Source organism: Pteropus alecto, unplaced genomic scaffold (genome assembly GCF_000325575.1).
Source record: "Pteropus alecto unplaced genomic scaffold, ASM32557v1 scaffold143, whole genome shotgun sequence".
In the NCBI taxonomy this organism is placed as follows: domain Eukaryota; kingdom Metazoa; phylum Chordata; class Mammalia; order Chiroptera; family Pteropodidae; genus Pteropus; species Pteropus alecto.
Genome location: NW_006434828.1, coordinates 746,312 through 762,918, shown reverse-complemented (window position 1 = coordinate 762,918; position 16,607 = coordinate 746,312). Strand labels below are relative to the sequence as shown.

At 58.1% G+C, this 16,607-nt stretch overlaps 1 protein-coding gene across 1 annotated transcript in view; it reads right to left on the bottom strand.

Annotated features, from left to right (window-relative positions):
• SH3BP4 (SH3 domain binding protein 4) overlaps window positions 1-16,607 on the bottom strand; it is a 42,780-nt gene that overhangs the window by 6,974 nt on the left and 19,199 nt on the right. The window contains exons 2-3 of the mRNA XM_015587818.2: window positions 9,462-9,710; window positions 2,295-4,654 (exon numbers count right to left, since the gene is read on the bottom strand). Coding sequence (XP_015443304.1) covers window positions 2,295-4,654; window positions 9,462-9,582 — 2,481 coding nt within the window. The 5' untranslated portion in view covers window positions 9,583-9,710. The remainder of the gene's footprint in view (window positions 1-2,294; window positions 4,655-9,461; window positions 9,711-16,607) is intronic.

Below are 16,607 nucleotides of genomic sequence, written 5' to 3'. Positions count from 1 at the left end.
CTGTGACAGCGTGGGGGGTGGGGGTCTGGCTGTGACAGCGTGGGGGGTGAGGTCTGGCTGTGACAGTGTGCGGGACAATGAGGTCCACAGTTGAGGCCGTGGACACTGGACTGCCTGGTGACTCATCAGTCCCTGGACATGACACGCCTGGCTTCCAGCAGCCCCTCGGGCATGCTGGGATGAACCCGTCCTGGTTTCCAGAAGTTCGGCCGAGCAGGGAAGTCTGCTGCTCACAGACGAGGGGCACGGGAGGGGCCTCGCCAAGCCGGTTTCACTTCCCACCGCAAGCCGAACCTGGCTGCAGGAGCTGTTCCGCCGAGCTCAGGTTTCATTTCCTCCTCTCTGGAGTCTGGAGCCACAGTCAGTGTGGGGCCCGCGGAGGACGGAGGGGAGAGGGTCCCAGCCACGTGCACACGAACCCAAGGAAGCCAACCGAAAAGTCTACTCAGAGAAAGTTCCCCAAGCTGAAAAAGGAGGGTGATCCTGTAAGACTCCCCCAAAAAACGAGGGCGCACGCGGAAGCCTCCGCCTCAGACCTTCCACGGCTGGGACCGAGCTGCTGGGGTCGGTCCGTGTTCCGCCCGCGCCATGCGGGCTGCGAGTTGTGTTGGTGTAGCACACGGCACAACGGAGGCTGCTCGTACCCCACCCCACGAAGGCATGAATTCCACAACCGACAGAGGACCCCAGCTCTGGCTCGTTCGAGACGGAAGCGCAACCCTTGTCTGCTGTGGGGTCCGTCCACGGAGGGCGCGGAGCAGGGCGGCCCAAAGCGAGCACCCCGAACCGGTTTTGTAGGTGGGCCAGCGAGGTGTGCCCTGAACGAGGGACAGGCGCCATCGCCGTGGGGGGGCCGCCCCGGTACCTGCTGAGGCTCCTTCTGCCTCCGTTCACCTGCCAGGCCTGACAATCCTATGTCCTCTCCAGTAACGCTGCCATCACCTCAATGCCCCCAGTGACCTCCCGGTTGCCATGGTCACCCCTCTACCTGCCACGGCCAGCCCCTCCTCCTCCAGGCAGCGTCGGATTCTCATTCTGCTCCGTGCGCCTGGCGCTTTGTGTTCCCGCGGGCCCCGTCAAGGGGTCGTTCCTCACGCCCCACTCCCTACCAGGCTGCAATGCCTGCTCCCTGCACCAGGGACCAGGTCACAGGGAACCAAACCCGTTCTGTCCCCCAACTCCAGGGGGCGGCAGAGAAACGTGTGAAGATGAATGAACCTCAGCTGTACACCTTGTCGACGCGGGCGGACTCGGGCACACACAGACACACCTAGCTCACCTGTGCCAAGAGGCACGAACACAAAATGGCCGGTGTGGGGTGGAAGGAGGGACCAGAAGCGGCAGAAATGCCCAGGGCGCTGAGTCACAGCTCACAGAAGTTAGGAGGTTTTTAAAAGCCTGCCTGGAGTCAGCGGAACGAGGAAGAAAAGCACAGGACGAAGTCACAAAAGTTTCTGCACAGGAGCAAAAACTAGTGACGTGTCCACAGACCAGGAGGATGGGGAGGAAGCGGAGATAGTTTCGATGATAGAAAAAACATCCAGCCCGGACTCCACGCCCGGAGACACCAGGAGAAGGACGTTCTCAAGCTTCTCCAAGGTCACGACCAGAACTTGACCAGCAGTTAAGAGTGTGGCCGCCTGCAGGGTATGGGGCTGGGGCAGAACCCGGGCTGCCCGGCACCGTGAGAGCGGGCGGCACACGCTTCCCGGTCGGCTGCTGGACCGGGCTGTCCACTGGTGCGACACCAACGTCCCCCTTTTTACTTCTCAGGACGCTAAATCCCAGCGGTGCCGGCAAAACCGAGGCTGTCCCCACCCCCAGCTCAAACACACGCGTGCGGAGGAGGAAGAGACAGCGACAGACAGATGGCGGGACCCGCGAGTGTGACGCGGAGAGACAGACCCACGTCGACGCGAAGTCAGACTCGGGGGCCGCGGCTCTCAAAATTCCCGGGTCCCAGCCCCCGCCGGGGGTCTGATGACAGCGCGGAGCTTCTGAAACAGGCGCTTGGCGCGCAGGGACCCCTCGCGTCCCCACCCCACTGGGCACGCAGAGACCCGTCCCGAGGCCCGAGGGGCACAGGGTCCTCATCGTGGTGGCTCTCGAGTCCCTGCGGCCTCACAGGTCCCACCTCCGGCTGCGTCCCCGACCCTGTCCTTGTGTTTCAGGAGCGGTGACGAGGCCGGACACCAGCCTGAAGTCTTCCCGAACCACAGCCGGGCCCCACGTGCGTCAGGAAGAGGCCGACCTCGCCGCGTCCCACGCCAGCCCAAACCCCGCCGGGCGCTCACCATCATGAGCTCCTTCTGGAAGGACTTCCGGTCCTTGCTGTCCATGTTGTTACAGTCCTCCTTCAGCTTCTCCAGGACGGACGCCACCCGCTCCGGCTCGCTGTCCAGCTCCGCCCGGCAGAAGAAGGTGAGCGGCAGGTCCCCGTAGCCCAGGGCGTCGGCGAAGGAGCGCCAGCTGCTGACATTCTCCATCAGCAGCGTCCTGACCGAGGCGTAGATGTAGGTGAGGAACTTGCAGGGTCGCAGAATCTGCTCCAGCAGCACCGAGGTGCTGAGCTCGGGCCCGGCCAGGAGGCTGGGCCTGGCCCTGCCCACCACCAGCACGTTCCTGGCGTGCACGAGGCCCACCCTGCCCTGGTAGTAGCCGATGTACCACTCCTTGGTCCACAGCTGGCCCCTGAGCCGGACCTTCTCCTCGCTGAGCAGGGCGACGGCGTCCCCTTTCTTGTACTCCAGCAGGTAGTGGTTCTTGCTCTGCCGGACCACGGTCTTCAGCAGCTTGCCGAACTTGAGGCTGGACAGCGGGCGGTCCTGAAAGGTCGGGTACTTGGTGGTGGCGGCAAACGGGGACAGGATGATTTTCCCCACCTCGTTCTTCTTGAGAAACCGTCTTGGCCCGGACGGCTTGAGGGCGCTCTTGGGGGGCGGCTGGGGAGTCTGGACGCAGAACTGGGTCAGGAGGGCGTCCTGGTCGTCTTTCACCTGGACCCGCAGGGTGAAGTCGGAGAGCTCGCCGGGGTTCTGGCAGGCGATGGGGAAGATGAGGCGGCTCACCTTGCCCAGCTTCACCTGGAAGCCTCGCACGACCTTGGCCTGCTCAGCGGCTCTGACCTCGTAGTTGGTCATGTTGGAAAACATGCACACCTGGAGGTCCTGGGGCCTGGACAGCACGAACTGGTGCTTGCCCCAGAGCTGCAGGGCCACGGGGGCAGGGCTCGGGGCCTGGCGGGTGACCTCGCTGACCAGCAGGGTCTTCGGGGCACAGTCGTGCCCAAAGACGGTCACCACTGTCTTGAAAGATGGGTGGATGTGTTTGGGGCCGTAGAGACCCACGGTGACTTTTTTATGGATGAAGTCCCACACGGTGGAAGGGTAGAGAATGTTCGGGCCGTGAGCAACCATGGCCAGGTACATACAGGGCTCCAGGTTGTCCAGATGCACCTGGACCGTGTCCCCATAGCTGCAGGTGAGTGGGACGGGGACATATGGCCCTTCCTTCAAGTCACTCCTCAGGCACTGGAGGCCCACCGTGCTTTTGCTAAAAATGTCGTTTTTCACCTCGGCCGAAACTTTCATCTCCAAGACGAGGAAGGTTCTCACCTCCAGCGTGCTCAGCTTCACCTCCAGCACCGGGCTGACGCTGCTGCACCTGTCACTGTTGAGGCCCAGGGGGGGGTCCAGCAGCGCCTTCATGGACACCTGCTGCGTTTCCCCTGCCGCCACGTGGCCCTCGGGCACGTGGATGCTGATGCTGGTGTCCGGGAGCTGCACCGAGCCCCCGGAGCTATCCAGCTTGCACACGATGTTCGTCTCCACCGCCTGCGTCTGGCCCCACCCGGGGCTCTGGCCCAGCAGGTCCAAGTCATGGCAAGACCGAGCCAGCTTCCGGTGGCTCAGCCAGGCGGCTCGGAAGTCCTCCCGGCTCTGGAATTGCTCGGGGGCCGGAGACTTCAGGCCCGTGAAGAACCCCGAAGACGCGGGCGCGTCGGAGTTGGCTTGCAGGACGGACAGTTCTGACAGACTGTAGGAACGTTTGCTCCTGAAGAACGGGTTGTCCCGCCTGGCCGGCGGCTCGGCGTGCAGCTGATGGGCGGCCGGCAGCTCGTCGAAGATGTTGCCGGTGCTGTTCGTGGTGGCCGAGCTGGACTCGGTGAAGGAGGGCGTGCCTGTGTCAAAGAGCAGCAAATCCACGGCGCTTCTGGGGGTCAGCTCGTCCACGCCGGGCACCGCCGGCACGTTCCCATTCAGAAATGGGTTCGTTTGGACCCCGTTCCAGAAAGGGTTGTTGCTGTAGGTTTTGCCCGATCCCTTCTTGTCCTCTGTCCACCCTCCGAGCAAATCCAACTCCTTGGCTACCTCGTCGGGGGCTTCGGGAAGGTTGTCGATCAGGCCGCTGTCGCTCAGCGTGGAGTTCCGGTAGTTTAGGGGCTGCACGTAGGAGGACGGGATGTAGCCCATCTCCGTGGTGTTGTGTGCGTACCACCACTCCCCGCCCGACGTGTCCAGCACGTAGAGGTGGTCGCCCTTGGAGAACTTCAGGGTGGTGAAGTTGTCTGGGCGGTAGTCCTTGATTGCGATCACTTCCTTCGCATTGCCGAAAGGCGTGGGATTGTCTCCGAGCAAGGCACTGGGAGAAGGCACTGCGCGAAACACAAAGAACAGAAGGTGAGGGCGAGGCCAGCGGGGCTGCAGGGCGCTGGCCAAAACCAGGGCGCGAGCGGTCTAAGGCGGGGGTCCCCGAGCCCCGGGCCGCAGGCCAGCACGGGTCTGGGGGCTGCAGAATAGGAGGTGAGCGGCGGGCCAGCGGTTGAAGCTCCATCTATACCCGCAGCTGCTCCCCAGAACCGGCATCACCACCTCAGCTCCACCTCACATTGTCAGATGTCAGATTCTCATAGGACCACCGGTCCCTGGTGCCACAAAGGGTGGGGACCGCCGGTCTAAGGAATAAACACCACCAGATGCAACGAGCCAGGCAAATAACTCGCAGAAACAAACCAAAGTGAAACCTGGGGTGTGATTCACCTGGGCAACAGACTGGCAGGCGACAGAGCACACGGTGGTTTCAGGACACTCGGCCACGTCTGCGTCGGACGCTCTAAGGCGGGAGGCCATGCAGGAATTCTGTCTGCCCGCCACCCACACAAACACAAAGCAGCGCGGCGGAGGGGCTGACAAGTCCCGGGGTTTACTTAACCGATGGGCAGAAACTGCTGCTAGCAGGGAGCAGAACGGGCCACCCCAAAACGTGCCGCTCTGGCCCGTGGATTATTTTGAGCCGAAGACAATAAGGCCTGAAAGACTCAGGAAAAGCTTCTTAACCTTCCCCTCCCGCTCCAGGAAAAGAACTGTCACCAGAGATGACTACAAAGAGCATGAGCCAGGTGGGGCTCCCTGTGTCCCTTTGTCCCTGCCCGCATGGCAAACATGTTTATCAAATATTTGCTCTTCCCATCTCCCTGTGAATTGTCTTCCTCTCCTTTGAAGCTCCAAACCTCTGCCTCCTCCTTCTTAGTGCAGGAAGGTTACATAAGCCTTTTTTTGCCTGACCTCCCCTGGGTCCAATGTTCTTACGTAGCCCCTGTACCAAGATGATTAAAATTTTGTTTCTCTTGTTATATGTCTTACGTCGAATTAATTATTAGACCAGCCAAAGAACCTACAAGGTCAGACAGAGGGAAAACTGTCCTCCCCTACAGCAGAAAGAGAAACCGAATGGGATCTACTGAGAAAACACAAGCTGGCGACCCACGGCACGTAACCGGGTACCGGAAGAGCTGCGAGAGCCTCTCGTGTTTACGGACTGACCCCACCTGACACACGGAAGTGCAGGCGAGGTGTCTGGGGCCCGTTTCTTCCGGTTCCAAGTCGAGCCCTTTCTTCATCAAGCTGTTTATTTGAAATAAGATTCCTGAGGTCAGTCTCTTTCGACCTCCTTGCAAGGATCGTTCAAAATAACAGAGCGGACATGGCCTCTCCCGCCCACCCTAAAAACCAAAGGTTGATGTCTGGCTGGCGTGCACAATATTTGTGAACAACCGTTTAAGCAGTCTGAAAAACTCCACCACTCTGTTTAAACGGCGACGCGAGCTTCTTATGGCTCTTGGCATTCAACTGCGAACGTCCCCAAGGCAGACGGCAGTTGGAACAGCAAAAATAAGCTGGCTCAACAAGTGGCGTGTGTTTTGAAAAATAATGGATAATCGACACACCTGAGTGTTTCGTCTCCCTCCCATTCCTGACAAAGTACACACAGAGGATGTAGTTCTTCCTGACGGACACAAGCCCATCGCCGGAAACCGCCACCCAAACGTGCCCCGTTTTACAGTTTGTCGTTATTCTGCCTTCTGGTCACGAACGACTGAAAAGAAACTTTTCTAAGCTCCCTGCGTAAAGCAAAGGACTACATGATTATGCCAACAGGCATTCTGTTCCATCAAACTTGCCCTCCAAAAAAACCTACCTGCCAGATTCCCTTTCCTTGGAAAGAAATAACGAAAATTAAATCCTATTTCCTCGGCAAAGTGTTAGGAAGTAAAGCAGGAAGTTTCTCTTTATTTACATGAACTAAACAACAGAGATGTGCTTGCTAGGGAGCACACCTGGGCCTGGAAGGCTGTCACCTATTGTCCTCTGTCTGGGACAATATGGCTCTGGGATCGCTAGACCTGGGCTTTCAATCCGGGCCCTCAGAAGCCGTGTGACCTCCGGGGCTGGAGGTTCTTCGTGATGGAGGAAAAACAACCTTCTCCCGTGGGCTCCGGGGAGGATTCTTGAAATCGGGCCCAGCAGTGCCCACTGAGCATGAAGACGCCTCGCCCTGGGCGAGGACCCACACGTGGAGCCACACAGCAGCGTCGCCACCTGCCTAACGCCTGCTTCTCCACGCGCTTAGCATCGACCAGCACATCCGGCACCTGTCGTACCTGTTCTGGTTTTTGGGGGGAGGGCTCTATCACCCCGTTAGGGTCTGTTACGCTCACAGTGGTACCCCTGGAACAGGGCCCGGCACGTAGCAGGTATTCCCGCGGTGAAGGCTCGTCCCGTAGCTTACGACAGAGACACCATAACCCACGTTATGGGGTCAAGGCGTTGGCCAACGTGAAAACTGCCCCCTGGCTGTGCCCCTCTGCTAGAAAATTCACGCCAAAGAGAAGGCATTTAACCCTGACGGGTGGAGACTGAATCGAAACAGCAAAGGAAAAGGAAGTGGCTTCGAGGAGGAGGTGGGAAAAGGGCGAAAGGTCAGGCTGGGGTCAAGGGTAGTGTTAGGCCCCCCGCGCCCACTCTGTTGTCCAGTCATGGGCTCCAGTAACATAAACCATGACCTTGACAATTCAAATGAAAACGTTGCCCGGAAACGAACACCAAATGATGATTAAAGAATGCCTGCGAGCTATTAAACTCTTAGAATCCCCCAGAAGTTCTATCCCTCTTATGTTCCCCCCCGAATAATTCCCTTAGAGTAACCTTTTCCAAATTAAAAGCCAAAGCCACTAAGCTGGCTTTGTACACGGCCTAAGACAACGTACCAGCGCAAATTATCGCTTCGGTCTTAACCAGACTGAGGAAGAAAAACGGCTTTACTCAAAATTCCAAACACTCTAGTGGCGACAGGCGTCACTCGAGGCTCGGGCTCCTGCGACGGGAAGGCGTCCTCCCCGGCGGGCCCCCTCGGAAGTGGACAGTGGCGAGAACTCCCTCCTAGAAGGGACCCTCCCACCCCCGAGAGCCAGAGAGCCTGGGGACACCACTGGGCCTTCCGCCCACTCGAATGCGGGAAACCCCACTGAATTCCACCCTCACGGATCCCGGGGAGTGCCGCTCGGGTTCAGGGCCACCTCGATTTTAATAGGGCACAGCCCCCGGGATGTCTGGAAGCTTGATGCGCCTCAGTTCTCACGTGAGCCGGCGAAATGCAAATCGGGGCGGCAGACTTCACAGCAGGTACTTTGCGGGAATATATTCCCAGCCATGCGGACTTGTGTGAGGCTGCTGGGCCACACGCTGCCCCTGGACGGTAGAGTCCAGAGGGTCTCTGTGTTGGGGCACACCGCCCCCCACCGCCCCCCACCGCCCCAACGCAGGAGCTAAGCAGCCCCTCCTCACATCCCAGCTGTCTTGTCCGTCTTCCCCAACTGTGGCATTCTTTTTAGGAATAACAGCTCCTCCCGGGCCATTATTATTATTCGTTAAAATTCAGCTCTCTGCCTCTCATTTCAAGACCCTGACCCAAACCCCGCAATTTCCCAGCATTAACTATGATTAGCTGGGCTAAAGTAAGAAAATAATGCCCATTATCGGTCTATGAAAAGTAAATTGTTTAATTACATATAGCAACACCCAAGAACTGTGGTTCTCTTATTAATAAAGTCTTGGGGCCCCCTCTTTTTAGGAGCGTTTCAGGCGATGCTCTGGGCCGCCAGCATCAAGCACAGAGATGGGGGGCGGGAGGGAGGAAGACAGGAGAGAGCAGACACAGAATCGCGCACACACGGCGCCGGTACCTCGGGGGGAGGGCCACGATTTTCGCAGAGAGGCAGCAGTTCATTCCAAGAGTTTCTCAACCCCCGTTGTGTCAGGGGTTCCAGATAGGAAAGCAAAGATAAGGCACAATGGGAGATTTCCACAGAGGGCTGAAAACGCTGCGGGAACGGGAATTCGTGATGATGATGGCGCTGACGACGGTGGGTGGGGCACGGGGCACCAGGGGAGCGCACAGAGGACACTGGCCTAGTGAGGTCTGGGGGCTTCTAGGAAAAAGATGGATGGCCCGCTGGCATCGACCTAGTGTCTAAAACATAGGTTTTCTCATCAACCTAGTCTTTTGTGGGTATGAGAGGAACCCAGAGGCACAGGGGTCACCTCTAAACCAGGTGTTGGCCATCTACGGCCCCCGGGCTATTTTTATAAATAAAGTTTTATTGGAACACAGCCATGTCCATTTGTTTACTCTTCTACGACTGTCTTCGAACCACAATGGTGGAGCTGAATAATCGTGACAGACGTTATATCCTGCGAGGCTTAAAATATTTCCCATACGACCCTCTGCAGAAAAGCTCGCTGGCCCCCTCTGCGACAACCCGTTGCTTCTCTAGCTTCTCAATGATTCACTCACAGTCCTGTCCCCTAGTTTTCTGTGCCACCAAGCTCCCTACCTCAGTGTCACCCAAACTCATGGAAAGAGAAAACAAACAATACTCCATATGAAAAAGTTTCATTACGAAATGAAAAACTGAAAACATTCTCCTAACGCACCAACCCCTCCTCCCGCATCAAGCGGTTACAGTCCCAGGGCTGAATTTATAAAGGGACGAGGTTTCGAGAGCTAAACGTTAACTATTTGAACGTGACCTTGGCAGGCTGGAGGTAGAAAGCCCTGGGCTCTCAGAGTGCGCGTGAGCCCGACCTTGTCCCTCGGCCACAGCCCTGTCCCCAGGAGCTCACCTTTGACATCGTTAAAGCTCGCTTCTGAGAATCCGTCGCTCAGGTCAATGAGGGTCCCCTCGGACCTGCACCGGGGGAGGCCGCTGGAGTTGGCTGCTCGGATCCGCTGAGCCGCCATCATGAAACTCCCTTCTGGGGCGACCTGCTAGGGTCTCATGTTTCTTCCTCCAGGTCGTCCAGCACCTGCTGCCGCGTCCACCTCAAGCAGCCACTGTGCCCTGGTGCAGCCACTGTGCAGTGTGCTTCTTCCTGAGGCAGAGAAACGGGGTTGCGGGGAAGAGAAGAGTTTCCTTTGAGCAAGTGAATCGGGGGTTCCATGGTCATTCTGTGGGAAGCGGGAATCCTCTCGTGGACAGACCCAGGTCACTTTTCCCGGCCCGGGGACGCAGAGCCGCTGGCCCCCAGGCTCTGCGCCCCTCTCCCGCCCGCCTCCTCGGCCCTCCTGGCACGTGTGGCCTGAGCGCCGTTTTCCCGGCCTCTTCCTGGGGCACAGCGGCGTTCGTGACGTGTGTCCCAACACCTGGTTGCCATCCGTCCCAGTTAGAGAGGACGACACAGGATCTGTGCAGCTGACTCCGCTCGTCCCAGGGTCCAGGAAAGGAGAGGAAATAAATCCCCATCTGCCTGGACAGTGGCTGGTCCCACTGCAGGGACAGCCACGGCTGTGAGTCTATGACTCTGGCCCCAGAGCAGGCCACGCCCAGCACAGCGCCTCTCACGGGGCACGCTCCCTGACCACACCCCCTGAAGTCCCCTCTGGACCCCAATAAACAAACGATCATAAACAAAACACAGGGGTGGCCATCTGTACATACACGCGTCGTGGCTGCGGGCCAGCCGCCTGGCGAGCAGCCCAGGCCTGCCCCACGCTCTGCGGTCCTGGGGGTCTAGTCTTTGATAGTTAGCTGTGCAAAGCCTCAGTTTTCCTATCTGCGGCTTGGGGCATTAAGAACGATGTCCTGACTTGGACTGTGAGAAGAATCAATAAGATAATCCACGTGAGGTGCCTGAGATGAGGAGCAGGGGCTGGGTGGCCGCTGTCCCCGTCACTGGGACATCAGCAGACCTGGTCCTGGCGAGAGGCTCACTCTGCCCTGGAGACTCTGGGAAGCCACAGAAGGTTCCCGCCTGAGGAAGAGGGCTGTGGCTGCACATGAGAAAAATGTCGTTGTCTCTAAACACCACAGGTGCACCGCGGGCTGCCGAGGGCGTCGCCGCTGCGGTGGGGTGCCGGTGGACGTGGCAGAGAGGAGCCCCACCTTCCTCCCAGCCCCGCACCGGTGGCCACGTCCTCAGCAGATGACGTACTGCCGTCCGCTGGGACTGACTTCACCGGGGGCCGGGCGCACAGGCCAACAGCGCCCCTGAGCACCCACGGGACACTGACGCCGCCTTCAAGAAGCACCTAGAAAGATGTGCAGGTCGCAGGTGAAGACGGAAACGCTGCAGAGTGACCGTTTTCCTGCTGTCCCCACCACTATGAGAAAGCAGCCGGGCCGGGAGAGATAAGCCACGAACGGTGGCCCTCGCCACTTCATCGGCCGGAGCAAAGCCCAGGCATTGGAGTCTGATGCCTCGGGGACCAGAAGCGTCGCCTTCACATTGAGCATCGATGCATTCAGTCACGCTTGGGACAGGGGACAGCCCCCCGGTGTTCGGTGCCCTGTGTGAAACCCAACAAGCCACCTTCTTCTCCAGGGCCAGTGGGAGAAGGTCCCTAACGGAGCCCTGACACCCAGCAGCACCTTGGCGGTCAGTGCAGGGAGCCAGTGCCCCTTGAGGATGTTATTTTACTGCAAAGAAAGCAGGGGGCCGGCCCCGCTGCAACAAGCCTGGTGTGCTCGCTCCTCCTGGCACCCCGAGACGTGTACAGCCAGGTGAGGGTTCAGAGAGAAGCTCTGCACCTCTGTGAGCCCCAGGGGCAGGCGGGGAGACTCCTGGAGTCACCTGCCCAGGTGAGACTCCGGGACGTGGTGCACTGCTCTCCCCTGCTGACCCCTTCTTTCCAAACACCACCATGCATGGGCTCCTTGCCGACGGCCTGGGACCCTGATGCCCCCACAGTGCATTCCATTCTGGCCTGAAGGCAAGGAGCCCACGGCAAGGGACCACGCAGTCGGGTCCCTCCGCAGCTCAAAACCCTCAGGGTGTTGCCGGCTGCTTGTGAACCAGTGGCATTTCCCCGCCTTCCCGTCCAGGCGCTCAGAGCTCCCCTCCGATCCTCCAGGGTCATCGTGCCCCTTCCTGAGCGAATCAGCGACCACACTCACCCGCGGATGCTGCCCAAGGGCGCCCAGCGCTGTTCCGCCTCTGCTCCAGGGAACCTGTGCCTCCAGCAACACCTTCCCTCTCTCTGCCCTCTTCCCCACAGCCCTGCAACCCTGAGTGACTCAGGTGCTGGCCTCAGAAGTGCAGTCAGTGTCCCGGAGCTTCAAATCCAAGCCTAATGAGCTCAAGACCACGCCCTGCGAATGGGTCCTTGCTTTACACGGAGGGAATGAAAGCTAGGGGAAATGAGACGATGGTCGGATTTGCTTTAAAGGGGTTCGCGAAGGTTCCTTATACCGTGTTTTACTACACGCTACGCTATTACTACAAACATATTTACATATAAATATAAATGTATTACTATATTTACTATACATTATGCTTTTTTTTCCTCTTCATTTTTCACTGTTTTCCTATTTCGTCATCTGTTTTTATTATTTATTGTCTTATTTTAGGAAGTAATGTTAGGCAACATTTATCACCTGCCTTCCCAGACGTGTGTCAGGAAGTGTGTGTGTGTGTGTGTGTGCGCGTGTGCGTGTGTGTGTGTCTCCTTGACAAGGAAAAACTCTTAAGGAGCCATAATCGCTTCTTGACAAGGAAAAACTCTTAAGGAGCCATAATTGGAGAGACCCAGCAGTCTGAGCCCCACAGCACACGTGGGTGTGCTGGGTCCCGCTCAGCTGATAAGCAATCCCCGAATCTTATGCTTAGGTCACCGAGGGCCCCACTTCAGGATCGATGGGTGTCTGGACCCCCCAAGTCCAAACCCAACTCTGGGGTTTGCACCAAACCTCCTACCCTGACTTCCATCTCAGTCAATGGTTGAGCGGGTCCTTCCACCAGCAAAAAGCAGCCCGAGGCCCCGCCCGCCGCTGTGGGGCACGCGCACCCCCACCCAGCCCGGCTCCGCCTTCAGGCCGCACCTAGCACATCACTCCGCCCACTGTCACCTCGCAGTCACAGCATCGGCTCCAGCCTACCAGGCGCTGTGCCCAACTCTGCCCCTTAGCCCCATCCATCCTGCAGCTAGCGGCCAGTCGTTTCTGAAAGCCAGGAGGACTCTGAGCGCTCAGCGTGCTGGCCGCGGCCTCCGGGCCTGCATGTTGGGTCCAGGCCAGCTCTGGTCCCCTCTCCCGCGCTCTCTCCCCCCTGCCCGGGGCCACTGCACGCGCTGTTTCCACAGCCTGAGAAGCCCCTGCCTCGTCCCCAGAACTGACCCCTCACTGCCTCCAGGTCTCTGCTCAGATATCACCGAATCAGCAGGGGACAGGGGTCTGCAGTAGCAGCATCCCCCACCCCATTTCCCCATCACCACCAGGCTGTGAGCTCGGAGGCCATGGGACTCGGTGTTTCTGTCCCCAGCATCGTGACAGAGCTGTCAGGGCAGGCTCCCGCACGCGAGCGAATGAATGAATTCTATTCTATTCTACTTATTTATTTTTAATATGATCTGCATCCTTCCATTTTTTATGGTTCATTATAATTTCTCTGCAGCCATTTATCCAAAGTGTGTCTGGTGTATGTGAGCAAGCAAGCAAGCAAGCAATACAGTGAGTGGACAAACAAGCTACACTGTCACTCAGAAATAATTCTGGATCTGAGGATATCAGAGCTGTAACCTGTTCCGAGTGGTGTGTGAGAAACGTTCCATAGATATTAAGTAAATGAGAAGACCAGCAGTCTGCCCTGTCTGCCTGATTTTTAGCATCCTTACTTTTCCTTTTGGGTCACGAATAAGACTTTGGGGACCCCAAATGGCTAAAGATGCAGAGGTCCCCCGGAAGCCGTCAGGGACCCGCCTGTCTGGCATGCAGGCCCCCTAGCCAGCTCGAGGTGGGCGGCTGGCCTGGGGTGACAGGTGTCCTTTAGCCACGGGAAATGCATCTGACGCCTGCGCTGTTCAATGCAGAGACTGCCCGTGTCGAGGGAAGCGTGAGCCCCTTGGGCTGGGGAGCAGGACGCAGCTGGCTGGCAGGGTTTGACTCTGGGACAGCTTTCTCTGCCGAGGTCACCAGGCGGTTCCCAGAGAGGCCTGAGAAGGAAGCTCTGACTCCCCCAGTCCTGGGGCTTCGCCACCTGTGCAGAAACCGAGGAGGAAAGGGGCCAGACTGGCTTCTGGGGACATCAGATCCGGGATTCTGTAAGGTTCCGGCGACTCTCGCGGTAGACAAAGTCTATTTTGCTGAGCTATGTAGGATCAGGCAAGATCCTTTAAAACTCTATTACGTACACTTATTTTTCACCTTTACCCAAGAAAAAGTCAAATTTGACAGAAAGGAAAAGTTGAAATGTTTGCGATCTTTCAGGGAGCCTGCGTCCTCGGTCCAGGGAGGGCCATGGGTGGAGGTCACCATGCTGTCAGACACCGATGTCAGCAGCCCCCAAGGCCGCATATACCGCCAAACGCTCAGCGGTGAGTTTGACCAACTTTCAAAAGGCAAGCGGATCAGGAGATTTAGCTGCAGAGACGCAGTTTAATCCTCAAGCGATGCCCCAACCACTCTTCCAAGGGTGGCGAAGGGACACAGGGGTCTCTGCAGCTGGCGAACGCGCCAGAAGGTGACAGCTCTGACACGACGCAGTATGTACAATTTCAGGGAAAACTGTTCATGGAGATGGAAATTCGGGCCGGGAGGTCTGAAGAGATGGATGGGATTTAGAACGTCGCCGTAATAAAGACGATAATTAACAAAATCCTCACTGTCCAGTTAAATAATCGGGTCTAAAAATCCAGACATTTCCATGAGTCCATATATTTGCCCAATTGATTTGAATGCTCGTCTAAGTCTTTCCATTTTGGGAGGAGGCATTTTGCGTAGTATAGATCTGTCTCACAGCACGTGGCTTACAGTGGACAAATGCTGGCCATCCACTGGACCAAGCGTGTTTCACACGCGGCCCTGCACCCTAACCACAACCACATCAGGGGTAGGTATCTTTTTTTTTTTTGGCCAGGAGGAAGGTGCTCAGGCCAGGTGGGCTGTGTATTTAAAGATGAAGGCTTCAGAGATATTTGGCAGGTATTCTGGGAAAACCTCCTTTAAGGAGCCGAGATCGGGACGTCTCAGCGTGTCCCCCACGATGGCTGACGTGACTTGATTATACACAGCAGGCTGCATTCAGGAATCCTTGTTCTGGGAATCTCAAGTTACATGCACCCTGAAACACTGACTGACAGGTGACCTGGGCAGGCGCCTCGGATGTACCTGGACAGCCTGGCCTACCAGTGTGACCAGCCTCCGTGAGGGACTGGACTTCACCTGCAGGCCTCGGAGGTCGGTCACCTCTCCAGAACAGCCTGTAGCTGCATGTACCCTTGGCTGAGACAGCCAGCACGAGACCTCGGGACATCTGAGAAGGGCGGGCTGTAGGGGCCACTCCTCCCTGCAACTCCAAACCCGTGGCCTTGCCCAGACTCGCTTACTGTATCTGACTCATAACTAATGAGTTTTCCTTTTCTTGTATAAACGCCAATTCATTTAGAGAGAAAAGATCCTGTTTCTAGCTCCGCCCCTGAAACTTAGGAGGCTGGCCTCTGAACAGATGACGGCGTTGTGCACACAGATTCTGGTGGCAAACTCGGAGACCTGAGCGTGGCCCCTCGGCCACTCTGGCCCACTGGCTGGCTCACAAGCTCCAGAATCACAGACTGTTCATGTGTTGTCCCCTCTGAGTAACAATTTAAAAATGAATGAACGCAGGAAAACAACAGCTTACGGGCATCTTTGGAAAGTGCCCTCCTTGGGACCCCAGCGTGCACGGCAGTGTGCCAGGTTCTCTGGTGGCCCTGACCGCTGGCGGGGCAGAGGGACGGCCACCTGCAGGAGGACCCGGGCATAAAGAGCGCTTGGGCTGCTGCCCAGCCAGCTCTGTTCCTGCCTCGTTCGGCAGGACTCATTCTCCGCGCTGCAGCTTCATTTCTGGAGTAGGAATGTCACGTTGATTTCATCAGATTTCCTCCAGCTTAAAAAAAAAACAGGAGTTCCGACCCACTCTCGGTGGCTGCGGTCACCAGGCTCTGTCACAGAAACTCCATCGCGTCTGCCCACCTCACTCACTTGCCAAAGTCACCCAAAGACACCCTTTCCCGGCTGACCTGTCCTCCTGTAAACCCCCGCCTGGCACCCAATGCCCCGGGCTCCTGACCCGCAGAGCGGGGCTGTGGGGGACACCTGGCCTTCAGAGTCACACTGAGACCGGAAGGAAGGCGGATTGGTGGTGACCCAGCGAGGCAGAGCGGGCCCGGCTGTGCCTCCGAGTGTCTCAGCATCCCGTTCCCTCTGAGGAAACAGCCCCGGGCGGGGGGAGGGCGCCCCGCAGCCTCCGCAGCACCCCACTCCCTCTGCCTCTTGACCCTTGGCCCAACCGGCAGCAGCCCAAGTGGAAACCAACAGGTGACTGGTGTCCCCTTTCCAGGCGCTCCCTCCCTTGACAGAGGAGGCACAGGCTCCAGTTACGAGGCAGGCCCCGCAGAGTGACACGCGAAGCCTGCCTGCCGCCGTGGGGACTTCTCCCAGTGACGGAGTCTCACCTCGCGTCCCCCGGAGCACAAGACGGAACTGCCGCCCTGTGGCCTGGAGGAGGGCATGGCCCCGTTGGAGGGTCCCCAGGGGGCGCTGGCCCCGTCTACCAGTGTCGTGGGGAGTGTGCTTCACCTTGGTTCAACGACCGAGCTCGGTTTAGGGGCGGCAGCTGCTCGGAGCACCCGGCAGGCTGTCTGCGTGGGGTGACGCACCCCCGCCCCCCGAGTCTGAGGAAGGTGGGCAGCTCCTGGGCAGGGCGCCGGGTCACCTCAGCGAGCATCCGCCGAGCATCCACTCCTAGGGAACGGCTCTGTGCACGACAGCTGTCGGGACAGGGGATGGAGTGCAGGAG